The sequence below is a fragment of the Rhamphochromis longiceps genome, linkage group LG1 (assembly GCF_057381845.1).
Source record: "Rhamphochromis longiceps isolate RC_006_pf linkage group LG1, R_longiceps_female_GT1.1, whole genome shotgun sequence".
NCBI lineage: Eukaryota > Metazoa > Chordata > Actinopteri > Cichliformes > Cichlidae > Rhamphochromis > Rhamphochromis longiceps.
The window spans coordinates 33,271,116-33,293,730 of record NC_140557.1 but is presented as its reverse complement, the minus strand read 5'-3'; the positions used below and the strand labels follow the sequence as shown (position 1 = coordinate 33,293,730).

General features: G+C 38.0%; 1 protein-coding gene across 1 annotated transcript; it reads left to right on the top strand.

Annotated features, from left to right (window-relative positions):
- Window positions 1–8,067: 8,067 nt before the first annotated feature.
- Window positions 8,068–20,659, top strand: apip (APAF1 interacting protein). Its single transcript, XM_085407583.1, has 8 exons — window positions 8,068–8,154; window positions 10,635–10,703; window positions 11,942–12,042; window positions 14,406–14,454; window positions 14,548–14,665; window positions 15,422–15,557; window positions 17,625–17,792; window positions 19,987–20,659. Exons 2-8 carry the CDS (start codon window positions 10,638–10,640, stop codon window positions 20,084–20,086), a joined length of 738 nt encoding a protein of 245 aa, XP_085263709.1. The 5' UTR covers window positions 8,068–8,154; window positions 10,635–10,637; the 3' UTR covers window positions 20,087–20,659.
- The last annotated feature ends 1,956 nt before the right edge of the window (window positions 20,660–22,615 follow it).

Genomic DNA, 22,615 nt, shown 5'->3' with positions numbered 1-22,615 from the left:
TGTTTAAAATGACCATGAGAAATAATTCTCCAGGCTTTCTGAAGGCGCTTCAAAGTTTTTCTTTGGACATTACTATTTCAGTCATTTTCTGTCCAGTCCTTTTACCATTTTTTTTGTTTTCAAGCCACTTAAGACTGATCTGTGAAATCCTTCATGCATAAAAAAGTTACCCAACTAAATGGATGAACAACTGTTGTTTCTACACATAACAGAAAGCCTAGCAAAGAACAAATTTTAAACTTCACTTTATTACAAGTAATCTTTCAAAAAATAATACTTTTCCTATTTTTTTCATTCGACTTTGATTTAATAGTTGATTTATGCACCAAAAAGTGTCATGGTCCCTGTGCCTCTCTGGCTTGCTCATGTTGGCCACAAGTTTGTTCTGTTTTTTCTCCTGCTTGCCTGGGTGGAGCTCATTGTGGGCTCTCACCCTTGGCCCACCCGCCAGCAGTGATTACTACACCTGTTGCTGATCAGGCAGCGTCCCTCTGGACTATTTAACGCTGCGGCACAGAGTAGTCGGTGCTGGAACGTTGAACCTCCCGTGTTTGTCTGCACTTGGATCCATCTGTTAGCCGGGACAGAAAGGAGATTTTCAATGGCCTATCATAGTCAGAGTATGAGTCTCTACAACTGTCTCTAAAAAATTTGAGGTAACTAGAGAAGCATATGACAAAAGAAAAAGTGTCAGGTCTAAAAACAATTTCTATACAGTAGATGCAAAAGTCATGTCCTTAGGGAAATGAAAACAGAACAATGTTTTCACTGGTTCTTCAGTTGATCCATCTACTGTTCACTGCAGCCTCATCAGAAAGTGGCCTCAGTGGAAGGGTGCTTTCAAAAAGCCATGGTGTGATGAATCCAAATGAGAAATTGTTGGCTCATATCATCTGCAGCATGTATCAGGGAGGTCGGGAATGAGGTACTACAGTGAATGTCTTCTCAGCTCTGTCATGGTTTGAGATCTTGTCAAAATTAATGGAATTCTGTACATAGAAAAATATGGGTTTTTTTTAGCATGGCAATGGTCCCAAACACACATCCAATGCAGTAAAAGCATACCTCGATAGAAACACACACAGTGAAACAATATGAGCCATGGATTGGCTTCCCCAGAGCTCGGACCTCAACATTACTGAAGCAGTGTGGGAACATCTACCTAGAAGGGAACAAAAGGTAGCCAACATCAAAAGAAAAGCTTTGAATGTTCTTCAGAAAGCATGGAGAAATGACAAGAAAGCTTGCCTAAGAGAGTTCAGACTGTGCTGAAGAATAAAACTGATCACACCAAATATTGACTTTCAAGCTTCTGCTGCTGATGTCCGCTGGACACACTGCAGATCACCTTTTTCTGTGTTGTTTATATAACACTGGGCAGTGTCTCTGAGCCACCAGAGTGAACAGTTCCATGTGTCTCTCACAGATTGGCTGGTTCAAATTATTGTAGGTTTACAAGTATTGATCTACAGGTGTAGTTTTCACCTTACTGTCCAGTTTTCCGGTATTTCCAAGAATGTTTGCAAGTTTCACTAAAGCATTGCTCATAAAGAAATGATGGATTTCTCAAGACTTTTGCACAGTGCCGTATATTGAAGGCAATGACATTCTCCTCTTCCGTTTCACATTTCTCTTGCAACAAAAAAATCTTTTGCTTGTTCTAACCATTACTTCCTTGTTCAGCTCTGGACTGGAATTCTGTTATATGGGTTAATCTTCGCTGGAAAACAGATCAGACCTGCTAACAATTCTGAGGAAGTACACAGTTATGAGTTGTGACCCTATCTGGATGACATTCCAACCTCAGAGATGCCCCATATTGCCTGGAAGCAACAAGAAGGAAAGCAGTTTAACTGGAGGGCAGATAGAATGGGACTCTGCCAAATAATTTTCTTCCTTATCAACCAGCCAGTAGTTTTATTTAGGTAGGGACGTACAGAAATGTTTCAGAAAAAGGAACATGTATATAACCTGTTCTAAATTACTAAATGGTGTTTTTGTTTCTGTTTAGGCAGGCATTTTTATTTTTATTTTTTTGTGCTGAACATGCAATTGGCCGACTATGTGCTTCACTGAACATGTGATAAAACATTACCTGGCATGAAACAAAAAAATTGCAGGTAGGGTGCCGCTCCTTTAAGTTGTAAAGTAACATGGGAAAAGTCATCACATCATGGAAACTGCACAAACAAACAGCCAGTCCACTTTGTTACTGTCGGTACACCAAAAGGAATATTTGATTAACCCCTTAAGACCATAGAACCAAGTCCGCCAGAGCTTATATTATATTTTTACATGTTGTAGAGCCATTTTTGGGAGCATTTCAAGTTGCTATACATCAATACAACCATTACAGCCTAAATTTTAATAATATGCATGCATTAAGTGCATAGTAATTACATAAATTGCAAAAAAGTGCAATAAACTACAAAAAAATTGAAAATCGTTTTTGTTTTTTAACATATATTTCTAGTTAGAGAAATTTAAGAGGCGTATCCCTCAAAACTGTACATACAAAAAAGTTGCACAAACTAGTTTCCCACCACAGGAAATTTATTTTGAGTGTCTTCATAGTTTTATTTTTGAAATACACCAATTTCTATACACTGCAGGAAAAACGAAAATAAATATTATAGTGCAAATTTGCAAAAAAGCAGCATATGCATCAAAATAAACTATTTCCAGCAGTGCAATATGAGTCCTAAGCATCCCAGAAACGACACAGAAAGTCATAAAGTCAAACATAACTTTTAAAAACACCAGTATAGGCTCATGAGGCCTTGATGGTAAAAAACTACATTTCCGCGAAAATGACGTCACTTCCGGTTCCGGGCAGGTCATGGCGGACGTGCGATAGTTCATGCTGATGGATGTAGGAAGTGTTATGAACAGCTGATCGGATCGGCAAAGCGAGTTTCTGGAATATTATGTTTTTGTTGCTGCAAGCGCTTTTTATGCAGTTTTAGCAAAGCTATATGTGGAAGGAAACCGTGACCGAGGACAAGCTGATGGCATAAGATGTAAGTACAACTCCTCCGGTTTCATATGCAAAAAAATTTATTGCGCTAGCTCACGTGGTTGCAGTGCTACCGGGATTTAAAAATAGTTATGCAAAACGGAGCGTGCCCACTCTGACCGGTTTTAAAGGGTTAATAAATAAATAAAATCAAGAGACAGGCCCTTTAACAAACATACTATCTTATAGATCTTTAATATGACCTTTGACTTTGACATCTTCAGCCATTCCTCCTTCCCTTTTTTTCTTTTCTTTTCTTGCATGTACTAAAGGTTTTAAATATCCCACAACATTTCAGTGTGATTCAAAAATGTTTCTTGTTGTAGCTTGGTTGCTGGTGTGCTCAGGATCATTATTCTGCTGAAAGCTCCAGTCAAATACTTTAAAAATATGGCCTCGCATTATCTTCAAGCTCTCTTTGATATGAGGCCTAATTTATAGATGAATCATTGACGGACCAGTACCTGAAACCACAGACATTACCCAGCAGAGCTGTATGTTAGAATGCAAATGTCAGACTCAGTTGGTTCAGACATTAAACGGTCTTTCCCCTCGCCAGCTCACAACTTCAAAGTCTGTGTGATGTCTAATTGAACCCATGTAAAAATAGTCCAGGTAATTGTCCATTTAGTGAATTCACAGCGAGCGAGTGGGCGTCATGTGTCCTGCCTCCTGCGGGTTCTATCCAGGCGTGTAAAGCAGACTATCTGTGAGCTGTGAGCTACATGTGAGAAAGGACAGCTGCTGACAAGATCCTCAACTGATTGTCCCAACATTGCCAGGAGTTTGTGTGAAATCAAAGAGACTCCAACTCATAGAATTTCTAACACCATGCTTCACAGTTGGTATGAGGTTTATTGGCAAACTGTGTTTTATTCTAATATTCTTTTTGCACTGCAAAGACTGCGGGGGCCATGCGTGATGAAATTTTCAGATTCTCATAACTTGGTGAGGGAGCCAAGTCTGGACAAATCTGAAGTTGTCTGCTCTTTTGCTGCTTTATTTATCTGCATTTGAAAGATATTTCGATCTTGGTGTAAAAAGCTTGTTTATTATGGTCTCACGTAGGAACCCTGTTTCCAAACCTCTGCTCCACTGGCTCAGGCTTTTTAAAATGCGGCAGAGATTTTTCCTCATGTTTTCTTAATCAGCAGAATTCCCTAAAAACTATTGAGGTGTTTTCATCATATGTATTTTCTTGTAAGAGATTATCATTTTTTCCCTTTAAAGACAGGACAGATTATGTTTTTAAGCAATGCTTTTCAGTAAAGCATACAAACACTATGGCTCTGTGGTGTAGTGGTTAACACATTTGCTTTACGAGTGAACGAGCCTTTGTTTGATTATGGACAGAGACCCAAACCTGGGAATTGGGAAAACAGCATCAGGAACATTTGGTGTAAAGTTTATGCCACTGTGATGACCCTTTTGGAAAAAGAACGAGTGAAAGTACTTCTTATAAAGAGACATGCTAATGATTAAATACATGTTGTGTATGATACTGTCTAAAACTCTGCTATTCGTGGCAAAGTCACACAAGAGTAAAAATAGGTGGCATCATCTTAATGATTGGTTTGCACTTTTTCACATCTGGCAACCACGTGGAAGTAGTGCAAGCAACCAATGGCTCAACCAAAGGTTGAGCATGCAATTCGCTCAGCCTCTGGGCAGCCACGTTTGCTCCCACCTGGCGGGAAGGAACCTGTCTCCAATCACGTTACAACGCTGGCTTACTGCACTCATCCTCAGAGAACTGGTGAGAGTTTGTAAATAATCAGATGGTGTAATCAGTCAACTCGTTTGTGACACATTTTTTTGCATTTTTTCACGCATCGCTGGTTGCATTGTGGTTATACTCCAACTTAAAAGCAACGCAAGCAATCACTTTTTGTGATTGATTGATGATTTTATTAAAAATGACTTAAACTGTTTCCTTTGCTTCTCTGTTTATAATAGCATAACAACACTGCTCCAAAACCCAGAGGTGGATTATTAGAACATCTGTGCTTACTTTAATATAGGAACGGTAGGAGCATTTAATTGCATCATACTTCACAACTAGGCAACCAAATCTTAAATGACCATAAACAAAAAGTTAATTTTGTATATTAGTTTATTTCACCTTATGAAGAAGTACTGCTTTAAAGCAAACAAGCAATGAGTGCTTGTTCATATATGTCACAAAAGTCAAGTTGATCCATTGATTCTTTTTTTCTTTCACAGGCTTTCTGCTTTATTAAAAAATATAAATAAAAAATAAACCCTACTGGATAGTCTGACTTTACTGTTGCTTGGTCATATATAGGATTAGGTTAATGAAAATGAAAAGCTACTTATGCATAGAATACATTTCTATGCATAAGTAGCATAGCACAGTAATCATGTTTTTATCTTGTTTAACATGGAGGAATTATGCCAGCGTATAAACAATTCCCTCAGTCAAAAAAAAAGAAAAAGAAAAAAGATTATACTTGGTTATAATGTAAAATAAATTCCCAGAACAAGTTTTTTTTTATCCTATCATATTTACATGTTATCCTTTTGGTTTAATTAAGTTGGAATTCTGTTTTCCTTGTTGTTCAAATACATTTCTAGCTTGCTTGGCAATATTATATTATACTATAATATTATTGTTAGATATTTCGTTCCCATTAAAATACTGTGGCCACGAAAGTGACTGGAACACTACCAGTGATTTGGATAGGTGAGTGAATACTTTTGGCAATACAGTGTACATCTGTTCCTTATGACATAATACATGATCATATATCATCACTCCTATACTCCATGACAGTGAACTCTGTCACCACTGCTGGATAAAAAGATACTCACAGACATGGCATGTGTAGTTTTGCATTTTCAAGCTTCCCTATTGCCACCTTTTTTCCATGGTGATGGTTCTAAAATCCATCTGAATGAATATGGATCATATTTGACCCAGGAAAGTCTCAGTGTATAAATTTTGTATATTTTGGGTCAGTTTAGGAAAGATCATCAAATATCTAGCTAATGGCATTTAGAGCATTTATCTATGTATTTATTATTTGGCCATTTTTAGGTAACAGTTGCACAAATCCTACTGCTCCACTTACCTCAGCTAGAGGAAAACCCTCATTGATGTCTGACAGATTAAAAAGTGACCAATGTGGGAACTTTCACAGAGTGCCCACAGGGCTCTTTGAAGTCTCTCTTCCCCATACACAATAGGATTTTGAGTGAGTTCAACAAGATAGAAGGATGAACTGAGGGAGGAGTGCCTGTGTGGAAAGGCTTCAAGCCAACAGATAGCGTGTTCAGACTAGGCGCACAAATTCTTATGAAATAATCTGTAAGTTTCTGACTTCAGGTAAAACACAGGCACTGTTGTGCATTTAAGGGTAGCAGATGCTGTATAGTCTGAACAGGCAAACCATATAGCTGACAACGATGCTATAGGCAGGGGTAGGCAATTCCAGGCCTCGAGTGCTGGTGTCTTGCAGGTTTTAGATGATCATTTGATTCAGGTGTGTTGACCCAGGGTGATATCTAAAACCTGCAGGACACCCGCACTCGAGGCCTGGAGTTCAACACCCCTGCTATTGGTAATGAACAATAACAAAGTTATTACATAAAGCAGTACATGTCTCTTTCACTCCCTCTCCGTTGCGCTAAGAAAAAAACATGCTGTTATGAATACATTTTCTCTGAAAATCGCCTGGGTTGATGATACTGTGGGTTTATCGGAGAACAGTATAGATGGCAGGATTGCACATGAGAACCCCCACCTCTCAACAGTCTCCAAACAACAACAGCAACGACCAACAACATAAATCAAGTGTTCCCCACGTTTTGGCAGAAGATTTCTTTCAACATAACATCTAATGTTTGTGGATGCTGTCCTGACTTGCACTGCATTTTCACAGCTCTGTAGGGCTGCACACTATTACAGATATACCTTGTTATGTAGTATAGTCTTTATACCAATATGTAATTTAAAAAAAAAATTGTTTCATTCTTGCACATCTTTGCTTAGTTGTTATCCATATTATCCATATATCCATATTATATATTATACTACATTATACACAGCATAGTATAGTAAAGATTCCGGTACAAATGTGCTGAATGAATTAAACTGCACTTTGATATTCTGGTGTGGACTAATAACTGTTATGTCGGTGCATTGGCATGGTTACTCTACTTTTTATGGGTTTAATTTAATGCCCCATTCCAAATGGGGTTCTCACCCCTTCCTACTACCACAAAAAGCTTACATTGGTAAGCAAAACAACCTATGATAGATATAGGACAATACTTGACAATGCATTGGATGCATACTAAATGTTATAGTCACAACTTTGTATATCAGTGTACAGTGATCCATTGAGAAATTTAACTCATTTATGAAAATTCTCTAGCCAGAAATAGTGAAATGTGTGATTTTTTTTGTTTTGACCTTACAGCAGTGTAATTTTTACACTTAAATTGACTTAAAAGTGTGTAATTTTTCTGTTGCAGCTGCCTACTTTATATTTATATATACAGGCATACTCAGTTCAGGGAATAAACTTAAATTAACATAAACCTTTGAAAAAACGTATACATGCTTAGCCACAATATCTTATTGGACGTTATTGCAATTTGTGAAGATTTTGTCTGTAACTAGACAGGGCTGCATTTTGATATGTGAAAAGCAAACGTGTCAGTCAAGAAAAAAGTGTCCATAAAGACATATTCCTTCAAATATTTGTTTCTTCCTATAGTTTTTATATACACACTATTTTGAAAAAAAGAAGTGCGCCCTAAATTAGTGAGTAACCATATATAGTAACTTCACTGGGCCTGATTTACAGCATAAAAATAAACAGTTTTGAAAAAAGTCGCACAAGTGAAGAAAAAAACAAGCCTAGAGTTAGAATTGACAATTTACATATACATTTCAACTAGTGCCCCATAAAGGGTTAATACTTTTTGTTTTGTTTTATTTTATTCCCCCCTGCTCGTATAACGCAGATGGCTCTGCGAAAATGTTTAAATGCCAAAGTTTATGAGCCATCACATCCGGTGTTGTGTATTTGCACGCGCGCTTGTGCACGTCGCGTATTGATGACGTCCGAACGCTGATATCGCACACAGACTGATTTAGCACCAAAAGTCCAGTAAGTGGGTGTATTTTACACTTTTATTTTACTGATCTTACAGAGTCGAGGTAAACGAGTCGTTGTTTTAACGTTTGACGACGAGACTTCACGCTTCGGGAACCATTTTTCGAAGCTATCGTCACTGCTACATGTTAGCCATAGCTATTAGCACAAATGGTACAACTGCAAACTTTTCGTGCAACCAGACTGAGCTCAGCCTCAGGAACTTAGTTGATGAACTCCCCTAATCCTCCCTTGTTTGAGATGAACGAGCATCTTCTCACACTGAATGCTGAGTTGTGAGCATTGCGATAACATATGTTTCCTCGAAGAAGAAGACTTTCATATGTGCTGTCACTTGTCAAAGTTAACATCAAAGCTATGTTTTGCACAGCAGCGCTGTCTAATTATTCCTGTCGGTGTAAACTGACTCGGATAAATCAGATTTTATTGTTTTCATCACAGTGTAGCAAATGGTATATGTTCGACTTGACAATATATATTATGTAGGTTAGCAAGCAGCCTGTATTTCATTGGAAACTGCAACACAAACCGAAAAGTCACCTGTGTAGTTGTGGTGCACAGGGTAATGCTTGAGGTGAAATGTGAAGTCCACGTATGTTCTTTAACTGCATTTATATTGACAGTATGTATGATTTTAGAAACTGAACTGAAAAGTACGCCGTGGTTATATATGCTCTATGCTCAGGGTTAAGTTTATTCTTCATTTTAGTTAGTTGTTATTTAGTTGTGTGAAGGGAACCTGCAAAGTAAGAATTTCATTGTTCTGCGTAACCACTTGTGTTTTGCGGTGTATATGACGATAAACGTCTTGAATATAATGGATTAGTTAATATTTGATGTGAAAATCTGCATATCAGAAATGAATGACAAGGCTGATAGAAAATATATTAAAGGTTTATCCTTTTGTGTTTTATTTTCCATAAATATATGTATTTATTTATTTATTTATTTCTCAAACTGGAATTGCACATTTACAACAACCTTTAAGTAATTGTACTGCCAGTGTTTGGCATGTGGCATAAAATAGGCTTTTCCCCTCTGTAATAGTAGACCGGTACGTAACTACCTGCTATGCAAGCCAAAAGTTTTACTGCACGTTGAATCGCAAATGCTAGAAACATGTATGTATATTATGTTATTTACCGCTATGTCTTTCTTTCAGTGCAGTTAGAATCTCAGATAAGCCATAAAACAAAGCTCCTCGTTGTGCAGTGTGGAATGAGTTTGTTACAGTCTTTAATAGGAATCTGTGTGTTTTTTGTGGTATTTCAATAATGTGATATAGAAGAATGTTTGAATAAACAAGCACCTCATTATGTAAAAGTCCCCTATGGAGGAAAAAAACAAACAAATCCCTATCCCTTATATATTTACTTGAAATAAAGGTTTATTATTTATCTCTTTCTTGAATGTCTGTGACATAAATTTACCTTTCCATGTGAAAATGTAGGAAGCAAAGACAGAAAGCAACTTTTGGCCATTTTAATTTTTTTTTTTTTTTTTTTTTTTTTTTTTTTTTAATTAAAAATTAAAAAAAAAAAAAGGAAAAAAAATACAGGACAGATGGACTTTTAGTGCTGTACTGCAGAATAAAGGAAACAGTTAACTGTAATTAGTGTGATCCACACTGCGAAATTCATCCAACATTCAACTTCAGCCATTTCTGGATAGCTGTAGCTTGCAGACATCAGTTACAGTTAGGTTATGCAACTATGTTAAACCAGTGTGTTAATTTGTTTTAGTTGGGTGTTAATATTTAGCAAAAGATTTGCTAAGAAGTTCCTTTAAAAAAAAAAAAAAAAAATCATCCATTAAAAGTAAAGGCAGTCACAAATAAAACAAACCGTTCACGCAGTGCTTAATGCCCGTGCAGACGGTGTGACCATGGGAAGCTGTAAATATGAAAGACTGTCTGTCATGGTCTGCTTTGCTGATTGCTTTTCATTTCCTCATTGACGATGTGTCTCCAAATAAAAGAAACTCCTTCGCACTTCATCGTGAAACTAATGATAGTGCTTTCTATTTATTAATGCCAGTGCCATGCTGCTCTCACTCGCCTGTGCTGAAATGCAATATAAATCATTGTATTTGGTTCTGAATCTAGTGAGGCATGGAAAATTTATGTCTTAATGAAAGAAAAGAGCCTAAATGCTTGCATAATAGGAAAATACATTTAACAATGTGTTTTCAAGGGATTTCAAGCTGGAGCATAACCTTTTACATGTTACTCAGCATCTAAGATTGATCAAAGGAAACCACATGTCAGTTCTTGGAAACTGACATGTGGGAGAATAAAGAATAAGGGAAATTAGTCCAACTGTAATTCTTTCTTCTTCCTCCTTGATCCTTTTCCCTTTTGACCTTAAATCACTTCGCTCTTCCTCCTTCCACCAAATAAAGTGTTACCGATTACGTTGCCCAGTTTCTGTTGACATTATGACACATCTTTTAAATGCCGTTAACTGTTTTGACAGGAGATGTCGTCTTTTTGCGGCACCGGCGATGACTTTCAAGATGCAGGTCAAGAGACCACTGAAAAGCAGGCAAGTGTAGTGCGTGACATGAGAGATTTTTATTTATTTATGTTAAGGTATTTGTATAAACTGAAGTCTTCTAAATGCCTTTCTTAAGCGAGATGGTGATTAAAAACTTGTGAGAATTTGAAAACTGTTACAGTAAAATGCAAAAGACAGGAAGTTAATGCTGCTAAAAATTATAAAATAAAATAATAAACATTTTAATTGAAGTTAATTATTTTGATGCACTTTGTGTTATCCTTGCTAATACAACAGTCACACCTTGGAGCTTAGGATGTATTAACTGAATTAGTTTGAAAAATGACTCACCCACGGGCTAATAAAAGGAGTTGATTGTGTCGGTTTTCTAGGTGTTGCACTGTGTGTTTTAGTAGCTACAATTCCAGAGTACAAGAGACTTGGCAGCAGATTTAGAATCAAGTTTCAGTCACATTTATATTTCTGCATCACTCACTGAATTCCAGTGACAATGCAGAGAGTAGTTTGTTGGTTGTAACTTTACAGCTGAGCTTCATGCGTGATGTTAGTGAGGTAGACGGCTTAATGATGTGCGCGTTTAAAATCTATTGGCCCAGCTGAGGGTTCGAAGGGTGCTGTAGTTAAAAGAATCGGTGAAAACGTTTGTCTTCGTAAACTAAATCTATATAATGTACATTATGGATATATAAAATGCTGTAAGCCTGATTTTTATGTCATTTTTCTAATAAGGTTAATGTATGAACTGCCATGATTGATATGGTTGTAAAGCTGTCAAAAAAGAGGACTTTCATTTTTGGTCTTTATATGCAAATAATTTTCTATGAACTGTTGCTATGGCAATTTGAAGTACTGCTTACAGACATAAATTCCACTGTTAATGTAGTTGCCACATTACTAAACCTTGATTTGCTACAATAAAAAGTGATTGTATCTTGGTATAACATTAAAAGCAAATAGGCTACTGGTAGTTGTAATTTAATTGGTATTTATTTATTCTTTTGTGCCGGGGAAACAAAGCTTCATATTGAGGTGGGGAAAAAAGTATCTGGCTCTTAACCACCCTATCTGTGAATATCTAGTTAATTTTATCTTTATGTGCAAATACCGTTCAATTTTAAGTATCAGCAGACACTGAAGTTCGCCGTGTAAATGTTGTAGCGTTCAAAGTTTAAAATGCAGTGCATGAGTTTTTACTTTTCTTGACGCTGGCTGACGCAACGTGTTCAACTGTTGTTACTCAAGTTACACTTTTGCGTCTGTTACAGGACAAGGACCATCCACGTGTCCTCATTCCTGAGTTATGTCGGCTCTTCTACCAGCTGGGATGGGTGACTGGGACGGGTGGAGGGATAAGTCTGAAACAAGGGTTCGTATGTAAATTTTTAATTTTTTTTCAACTTACAATGCAGAGCATTGTGAAATATTGGAAATGTTGAGGCTTATCCTCTGTTGCTCATCTGTGAAGGATATTTCCTGTTAAAATTACTGATTGGCACACCGTTAATACGAATGTCTTTGGAAACGCCGAAGATGCCAAAAAATATTTTTTGTTGGTGGATGTGTGTGCATGGCAGTGATTCAGGATTCGGTGAGGCTAATAGGGAGTTTGTTATATTAGTTTTGACAGTGTGTGTGAATCTAGGTTAAAAGCAGAAGGCCGTAGTTTTGCTGTAATGAAACAGAATTCAAACCGTAGGCTTTGACAGGTTATTACAAGCATCTTTGAACTATGTTGTCTTGGAAGGCAGCTACAAAGAAAGCACCTCCCATTAGCAAATCTCTTTGAAGAGTGGAATGGCAGACATTTATTTAAGCCAGCAAGGTAACTTGATGAAACTTCCAGTGAAGCCAGATAACCATTCAGCCACAGCTTCATGCACACTGGCAACTCTAAAATGATTTGAGGGAGAGTTTTCCATCTTGTTGAATGATTATACCTTTAGATTCAAATAGAAAATGAGCAGTTGTAAGCTCCACTTTGGATCATTCCTCAAAAAGCCTGCAGTTTGACAGAATAACTATCTTTCAGTTTGACTTTTTTTTTTTATTTTTAACATCATACCCCCCCCCCCCCCCCCCCCCCCCGCCCGCCCGCCCGCCAAAAAAAAATAGGACACATTTGACGCAGGCTTGTGTCATTACAGATGGAGTATGCCGTGGTAATTTACGGCCATGACATTTATCACCTCAGTGCATTTTGTGATGATAAAAAGAAAATATCACCAAACAACACAAATCATATGTATTGGACCTAATGTTGAATCGATCAGGCAGCCAGAATACATTATGCAGTAGTGTTGTTTTACACAAAAGTGTGTTGTTGTTCGGGGTTTTTTTGTTTGCTGTAAGCGCAGGGCTGAATTTTAAGCTCTTCTGCCTTTTTCTCCTGCCCCCCACCCTCCTCTTCACAGCTGCTTTGGTTTGACTCAGAAATGACTCACAGCCTGAGGCAGCCTCACCGAAACTTGCACTCAAAATCAATAAGCTACTCCTCTATCTGGAAATGTTTGTTGCTAGATAAAGACGGGAACAATGGTTCCATCTACTAGACTCTATTGGGAAATGTCAAGGCACAAAACATTTAAGCAAAAAGAAAGGTTGTTTCAGAGATTTTGAGGGAATCAGCTGAGTTTCTCTATTTAACACTGCCACTTGCATTTGTTTGCATTTCACTCCAGGCTTTGTTCCATCAGGTCTTGTGAACAAGGCTATAGAATACCAGGTTTTCTAACAAAGAGAATGCTGTATTAGGGAAATGTCACATGATATTTACACACATAACAGTTGTGATATTTACACTGCAGTTCAAAGACGGTTCCAAGTAAATGGAAAGGCAGAGCAATAAAGTGCTCCAGCTGAACGGCCAAACTCTGAGCCAACTTTGTGTTTAACTGGTGGAAAAAGAAAAAAGTGAAATTGGATTGCAAAAGTCTTGAACCACCCCTTTTCATATTTTTTGTCCTTGGATATAGTTTGATTCCAAGAGACAGACTTTCTTGTACGTCTTGGAAATCATTTGTTCCAATTTCTTTAGGTGAATCTACAAAAGATGGTACAATATAAAGTGATTTTGCACCAGTGACGTGATTTCTTAAAAAAGCTATTAAGTGAAAACGTATGTCCACATGGTGCGCAGTGTCATTTAAAAAATTTGAGTAAACTGGACAAGTAAAGGACAAAAGAAGCAGCTGGCTTAAAAATGCAAGCAGATGATATTCAGCAGATAAACATTTTTTTTGAGTCATGTCCTTAGGAAATAGGAAAAGCAAAGACTTGATGCAGGAACTTGGAGATGCCTCTAGCCCTCAGTTGGTCCATCTAGTGTTTGCAGAAGACTCGTCAGAAATGGTTCTTAAGAAAGGGAAAGGGTGGAGAAAAAAAGGCTGTGGTATACAGGAAGTGGACTAAAAATGCATGGGGACAGCTACAGCATTGTCTTCTGCCATCTGTAAAACACAGTGGAGGCTGTGTCTTGGTTCAGGGCTGCATTTGAGCCAGTGGTGTTGGAGATTGTGCCAAAATTGATGGAATTATGAACATGGAAAAGTAACGTCAAATTTTGAGCCGCCATGCAATACCTTCTAAATTTAAGTTACTAGTTTTTTTTTTTCTGACGTGGAAACCCTTAGTTTCTCATGGAGTTATGAAGAAATAACTTCTAGGTTCACATCAGAAGGATGTACTACGTTATCCTCATGATATTAACTGTATTTGCTGTAAAACTTACAGAGACCAGATCTACATTGCACCATCAGGTGTTCAGAAAGAGAGAATCCAGGTGAGGAGACTGTAAGTGGTGTGAAACTTTGTTCTGCCCAATAGAGAGCAGATTGATGTGAGTGATCAACAGTTTTGAAACTCTGTTCTTCAGCCAGAAGATATGTTTGTTTGTGACATGGAGGAGAGGGACATCAGCTGTCCTCCTGCCTGGAAGACATTGAAGAAGAGCCAGTGCACACCACTTTTTATGAACGCCTATACTATGAGAGGTTAGTCGCTCTTAGCACAATGCTTACCACCCACGTTAGCCACTATTTGCATACACCAATTAAAAAAAGAAAAAGATCTGTAAGTGATCTTTTAAATGAAGCAGTTCTTTTAGTCTGAGTGATGATTTAGTACAGCACACAGAAAAAAGAAAAGACTTCTTTAATTACAGATGTTTTCTAATTTAAAAAGCTAAATGAAATGTGGGAGTGGTGCATGCTCCTGATTCATGTACTAAATGCTGTGATTATGTTCACTTAAGTGGGTACACCGTTTTGTCATGGAAACAAAATTCAATTGTAGAAAACCATAAACTCTCAAGAAGTTTGTTCTGTTTTTATTTATTTTAAGTCAAGTTTCCTTTTGTTTGTTTGTTTTTATACCCAGAAAGGTTTCTCTTTTAGAGATTAAATGTGAATTGACGAGCACAAGATTGTCTACAAAATAAATGTCTTCCATATGGAACAGATTTTATTAGCAAGCAGACAAGCTCAGACTCATGAAAGCAGTATTTAATAAAGGAATTGTAATAAGAAGCCAACCTTTAATGAAATAGCCTACCCTATAATAACTTTAAAAGAGATCCACAACATAAAACTATTACAGTTTAAGTTGTAACTTAAGCATAGTTTAACTTGAGGTCATTGTTAGGGGAAGGGTACAACTTTTTATTTTATTTTAAATTATCGTTTGCGAAAGACTGTACCAATAGACAACACTCACACATCAAAATCTCCTCTTCCTTTGCTAAAATACAGGGGCACAGGCAGTTATACACACCCACTCGAAGGCTGCTGTCATGGCAACGCTGCTCTATCCTGGCAAAGAGTTCAGGATAACACACCAGGAGATGATCAAGGGGATTCGTAAGGGCACCTCAGGCACAAACTATCGGTATGTAATCAAGCAGCAAGGATTAGTGAAGTCCAACGAGCTTCTAAGCATTTATTTATTTATTTATTTATTTTCTCATGGTGTAACAAAGTTGTTATGCAAATATGGTCACGGAAAAGGAGTAGAAACACAAACTTGAATGAAGTGGTTGACACTAGATATGTTAAACTTGAGGCTACGTATAGACCAGGGGTCAGCAACCTTGAACACCCAAAGAGCCATTTGGACCCGGTTTCTATGCAAAGGAAAACACTGGGAGCTGCAAATACTTTTTGACATCTAAAATGAAGATAACACTGTATGTATTGTTTTTTACCTTTATGCTTTTTGTGAACAACTAAAGTGTGTTGCTTATGAAATCCATGAAGTGCTACAGAGAAAATTACATTTTATTTATGTAACGAACACATTTTGAACTCTTAAAGAAATATAACAAAAAGGAAAGACACCCAGCTGAACTAAAATGATCCAGCAAACAAAAACTGCTGTGAGCCGCCACCCTTATATCGGAATAAAGCACTATGCTACTATGCAACGGGGCGATCGTGGCTCAAGAGTTGGCAGTTCGTCTTGTAATCAGAAGGTTGCCGGTTGGAGCCCCGGCTCCGACAGTCTCGGTCGTTGGGCAAGACACTTGGGCAAGACACTTCACCCGTTGCTTACTGGTGGTGGTCAGAGGGCCCGGTGGCGCCAGTGTCCGGCAGCCTCGCCTCTGTCAGTGCGCTGTGGCTACAGTGTAGTTTGCATCACCAGTGTGTGAATGGGTGGATGACTGAATGTGTAAAGCGCTTTGGGGTCTTTAGGGACTAGTAAAGCGCTATACAAATACAGGCCATTTACTAAAAAATGAAAAATAAATATTTGTAAAATTCTGCATAAATATTATTTACTTATATTTATTTTACCTGGTAAATGTGTGTGGCGGGGCGTGGTCTGCAGTGCATAATTGGCCAACCTGGGGTTGAAAGTCTCTGTAAATGCATGGCGTTTCAGCGTGTATACCGGCTTCCGCGAGTGTGACACTTATTTTGAGCGACGAAAAATAATAAAATATAATTTTATTTTTATATTTCAAAATCACAATAATCTTCCAATTTAGAACTACAAGTTTAAAAAGAACTAACACAAAAAATACACTTCAGCTAAGTACTTGTAATTTATTTTCCCAAACCACGCGGAGCCGCAATAGAAGGACTAAAGAGTCGCAGGTTGCCGACCCCTGGTATAGACTATTTATTTTTATGTTATCCAACGTATCCCAAACAAACTCATGAGCTGAGAACAATTACGGTAAATGAAGTGGAAACCTGTCCAACGAGAATGATTAAGTCGAGGCAGGGTTTTGGCACAAGCTCGTGTACTTTCAATCTGGCAGTAGAAATTTCCAGCATTTGCCTAGTAGTTCAGCGAGCTTTCCGTGGAAACATGTTTGGTTTATTGTTTTGGTTGGGGTTAAGAAAAGCATAACCGCAGTATGTGCTGAAGAGGGTTTTTTTTTTTTTTTTTTTTTTTTTTTTTTTTTTTTAATATGTTGGCTATTTATACATCATCATCTTGCCCATGTTTATTGCCATCTCTTTCCCAATAACCCTGATGTTGGTCAGGAAACCTTTTATGCAGTGTTCATTGTTATGTACTGATAGCTATCTAACCACACAGCTGAATGAATGAAGGAAATTTTGGCACCATGGTTAAACCCTGTTGAAATAGGGTGGCAGCAGATTATATTAAATGATGAACTGTTTAGCTTTTAACATGCTGCACAGGTCTGAGGTTGTTTTGTTTAATCAGCAGTCTAAAACCTGGTTATAAAATGCAAATAAGAGAAACAGCAACTCCTCACAGGGTTCATGCTCAACTATTTTAAGTTCAAAGCTTGATTTACCCTCACTGTGTTGCCTCCTTTTGATTGCCACCCAATCAAAGATTCTGGCAAGCTGATGGCAGTGTCAGCCTCCGAGAACAAGCATATAGAGCATGTATCTGACTGTACTCTGGTGGGAAAAGGGTGAAAAGGAACAACTTTAGCAGTTATCAGCCTTTGTGTCATTTGTCATGTTTACACAGGTATGATGACTTCCTGGTTGTGCCGATTATTGAAAATACACCAGAGGAGAAGGACTTGAAAGACCGGATGGCTCGGGCAATGGAAGAATACCCAGATTCATGTGCAGTTCTTGTCCGCAGGCATGGTGTCTATGTGTGGGGCGAGTCGTGGGAAAAAGCGAAGACTATGTGAGCATTTATTTCACTGCACTATTCCACTTGTTGCTATAAACATGATAAGATATGCAAAACAAGACTTTTGATGAAGTTTTTGACATTTCTAGTATAGTTTGTCAAACTTTCCGTAGAAGGTGAATTGTTAAGATTTGGAGTTTCCATTAGGGTTGTCTTTCACCATGAAATTTTAAGTTGTTGTAAGTCATACATACGTTGTCCAATCAGTCCAAAACCTCTTGTGGTTAATGAAAAGATAGCCCGAACATATCTACATATCACTAATGAGCAGTGTTGGGTAAGTTACTTTAAATTAGTAACTTAGTTACATTACTAGTTACTTCTATCAAAAGTAACTCAGTTACTTCAAGTTACTCGTTACTTTCAGAGTAACTAGTTACTAGGGAAAGTAACTTTGGTTTAACTCAGAATTCTCTTGTTAATGTGTTGCTTCCGTAACTGGATACCCAGCAAGATTGCCAGTCTTCTAGCTTGCTTACTTGCCACAAGTGCACTGTGCCACCTACCAATAGAAAGGAAAAAATAATGTGCACATTTCCACGAGAGAAATCCCACGCCTGATTTTATCCTAGCCATTCTATCCTCGCTTTTTACATGCAACACAAAAAACTGCAGTCGTGGTGCTTTCGATTGTACTCAGAACTCAGAAATTCTGCCTTCTGAATAGGAAGATGTAGGTAACACCAGACTGCAGATGAGCTGCATACAGAGCTGGACTGGGACAAAAAAAATCGTCCCGGGCATTTTGACTAGAGACCGGCCTGCCATTATAGGAAAAATCATAAAGCCTTTGAATGAAAACAAACACTGTTGTGACTGTGATGTACACTGTTCTGATGGTATAAATGTATCAATCTATCAATCGTTTGTTGTAAGACTCAGATAATTATTTTTTTAAAAGTGAGACATTTTAAATGAGAATAAGAAAGTATTTCCTTGTGCCCCCCTTTCCCTTTTAATGCCCTACATGGACCCCTGCCAACACTTTGCTAGACCCGCCCCTGCACAGTTACCAGCTTACTCAGAAGAGCCTTCAGATCTAGATGATGCTTTATGATGAAAAATTTGCATTTTCATTTAACGCCATGCCCCGGCATCATGAAGAATGGCTTTGAAAAAGGAAATATTTTTGAAACCACTGCCTCAATATAACAGGAAGTTCACTACTTTGAATTTAACAGGTTTTTGCCATTTTCAGACCACAGTCACAAAGGCAACCCTCTGCCAACCTCTGGTTGCTAACGAAAAATGTGTACTCCCAAGTGGTTGCTGGCTTTCATCAGGTGAAATCTGTCTCAAAGATTGGTTTCTGATTATTTTAGAAGTTCCTGCAGTCGGCTATAGTTTGCATGCAAGACACTGACTTTTTTCTGAGTACAAGGGAATGTTTTCCAAATTGATGGAGCATGATGGACTTTCACTTTCAAGGTGAACGTTCTCGGTTTCCAGTTCATCACATTTTTCAACAGTTTCAATACTGCTTGGCAAGCTGTTTGTTTGCCGACAAGTTGGCATATTCCAACCAATCTAGTGGTGACCATAGCCACATGCTAGTGTCCAAACCTCCCCTTTGATCACTGTTCCCAACAACCAGTATGCAACCAGCTGGGTGATGAACACTTTTCCCTCCTGACTGGTTGCCAAATGGTTGCTGACCATTCTCTAGGCCTGTGTGACAGAATAAACACAATAACACCCCATTTTGATTGAATCTTATATACTTGTTCTTTGGTTAGTTTAATCTAAAAGCTTTTGTTATGCTAACTTGTAAAAATTTCGAGGTTTTGTTGCAGGGCATGTCTGTGGCAGCATGGCAAATTTTGTCAATGTCAATATTCACTGATATAGTTTCACCTGTTCTCAACAGGAATTTGGCATTATGTGATAAACATTATCAGAGATACAAATGTTCATTGTTTGTTCTACATTTGATATACAGTAAAATATAAATAGCGGGTGCTCTAAAACGCCACCTAGTGGTTACATGACGTGATAAGCAACTAATTTGTACAACACCCACTTAGACTCCAGGACTTAAGACTTTTACCTGACTGCACAAATCCCCTCTACTAACGTGCAAAGGTCAGACCATCTCTGCTTATGGCTTTATTTATTTATTTTGTGTCATAATCTTGCAAAAGCATATTAGTTTTAATAATTTCTGTTGCATCTTTCCTGTGTTTTCCAGGTGCGAATGCTACGACTACCTGTTTGACGTTGCAGTCCAGATGAAGCAATGTGGACTGGACCCCTCAGCCCTTCCGATGGAAGAAAAAGGAATAGTTTGATATTTGATGGTGCTTTTCAAAGAGACATTTGTGGCAGAAAGGTTAGTGGAGTTCAATCAGGAGAGCAGATTGTAATCATTTGCCTTTCATGCCAGCCTGCTTCAAATTTGATGAAATTTGATGGTAAGGGTAGATTCAGGGTTGAAGGAGATTGAATGCCTGCGATCTGGAAGAATCTGAAGGAACACTGTGAAGCACTGTGGGACAACTCATGAGTGAGCAGCTGTCAAATCAATGTCCTTAGGTTCAAATGTTTCTCTATTCAAGTCTGACTGGACTGAAATCAAGGTCTCGGTGTATGCCAGGCATGAACATCACGCTGCATTTCACTGACTGCTTCAATCGATTTAGAAAAGAAAAAAAAAGCCAATAAAATGTGTAATTGTGTAAAATAAGTGTAGGTTTTCTGTTTCTTAAGTTTTCGGCTATAGTTAAATAAAATCCAGTTTTCCTTTCTAAAACACGATCTTTCTCATGTTAATTTTTCAATGCAAGCCCAGGGAGACACCTGACGTTCTGTATATGTAAATAAAGCACATCTTTAACCTATAAAAAATACAGCATAGACAGAAATGGCTGCTCATTTTTCTCAAACACTGTTTACCAAAAGTGACCACATGTTGGATGAAAGAACTCTTTCTGTACCCGTGGACGTTGTTTCGCTCTCACACCACCATTCCAGGAACAGGCATGTGCATTTGTGTGCAGGCATCTCACGGCGTCTGCGGATCCTCGCACAGCATGACTTCAGTCGTCGGCATACTCATTTCTCATGAAAGCCAGAGCTGTTGTTCTTTTAACAAGCTCCCTCTGCTGCCACTATCCCATTGTTTCCACCGCTACACTCATTCAAAACAGAACACTGTCAAATGTGCCGCAGGCTTATTTAAAATTGGTGAAAACAAGAAATGTACAGAAAACATAAACAAAAATATTCTTTTGTGTTGCACCAACGCTGCCAAGACACCGCCCCCCCCCCCAAACTGATTAATGAGGATCTCTGGTAAGCTCATTTGCAAAAGAGACCGAACACCAGCCTGTAACACAGAAAATGACATTCTGAAGCTCACAATGTCAGAGACACAATGTCTCAACGGAAATGAGTTCTCTGATTTTTACTTCTTTCTTTCTATGCAGCTGCTGTTCAGTGATTTTTATCTATAAAAAAAAAAATAAATAAAAAATCATTCGCATTTAAAAACTCAAAAGTATAAAGCAATGTGAAAGTTGGACTGAAATCTGACAATATCATTTTGATAGACTCAGACTGCTCATCCTAATATTATGTATATTATAATTCCCAATATTCATTCCATTATGCATTCCTATTAATATTTATCGCCTGTCAGCCTGAAAAGTTCAGCAGCAACAGACGCATTAAGAATAGAATATGAAGAAAGACTCAGATGATATTAGAGCTCAGGGGGTTGCTGTGGCACATTAAACCACGCTGAAGTGGGGCTGAGTGGGTACAGACACCTGACTCACAAATACAAAGTTAAACACATACAGGTTTATTTTTGATGGTGAAGAGGGATTAGGATGAAGTATGAACTTGTCCCCGAGAGATCAGGAGCAGAGAACTACTGGTATTGTAAGTGACCAGGATGATCTTGTACTCTAATACGTATTGGGAGGAAAGGCCATTTAGGTTTAATAAAATGCAAAGGCAAGGTATTTTTAAAAAAAAAAAATTGGATTGCAAACATTTTACGTTCTGTTATCAAATCATGGCATCTCTTCTGAAGAAGACCTCTGTCCCAAAGCGAGTATTTGTTTTAGTATTTAATAATTTACCTTTTAATTGTCTATAAAGTGTATTAAAAGGCCTTAAATAGCAAAAGTACTGGAGTGTCATCAGCTCCATTTTCAAGGATGTAATTGAAGGGTGAAGATGAGGGCTTATTGGATCTTGGTGCTACTGTGCTGTTTGAAGCCTTTTTTGTGTGTGTTTCTCTTGAATCTTGGCCTAAAATGACATTACATTACAAAAAAGTTTGCAATAACTGTTGAGGAACCACTTTTATACAAAGACCGGCTTTTGAGGGGTACTGGCTCTAAATGGCTGAAGGCACAAACCCTTGAAACCTTTAAGCTTTCAATCAAACAAGCTCAGATAATTGATTGTTTTTGCTCACTGGTTCAGTTTGAATTCCCTCAAAAAGTTTATTGGTGGCCAAGCAGCATAGCTGTGTAGGTACCCATTCTTTTCTGAAGTCTCTTAACACCTCTAGATCCAAGTGCTATAGTGTCTAAGCAAAGGGTCAAAGTCATTGGTCAAATTCTTTTCAATCTTTGCTAAAATTGGGATAGATTATCTTCAGATTAAGCTTCACACAGGTTATCGTATTGATTGTTGATTCATCACAGCCAGCCGGTACAGTCAACTGCTCCTGAGGCAATATCTCACTTGTGGCATTTAACATTTTTGACATCAAAATGCACATCATAACTGCTGATGGTTTTTTTCTTTAAACAAGTATTTAGAGGTCTCAGTGGTGAAATATTCAATTTCATTTTCCATGGGTC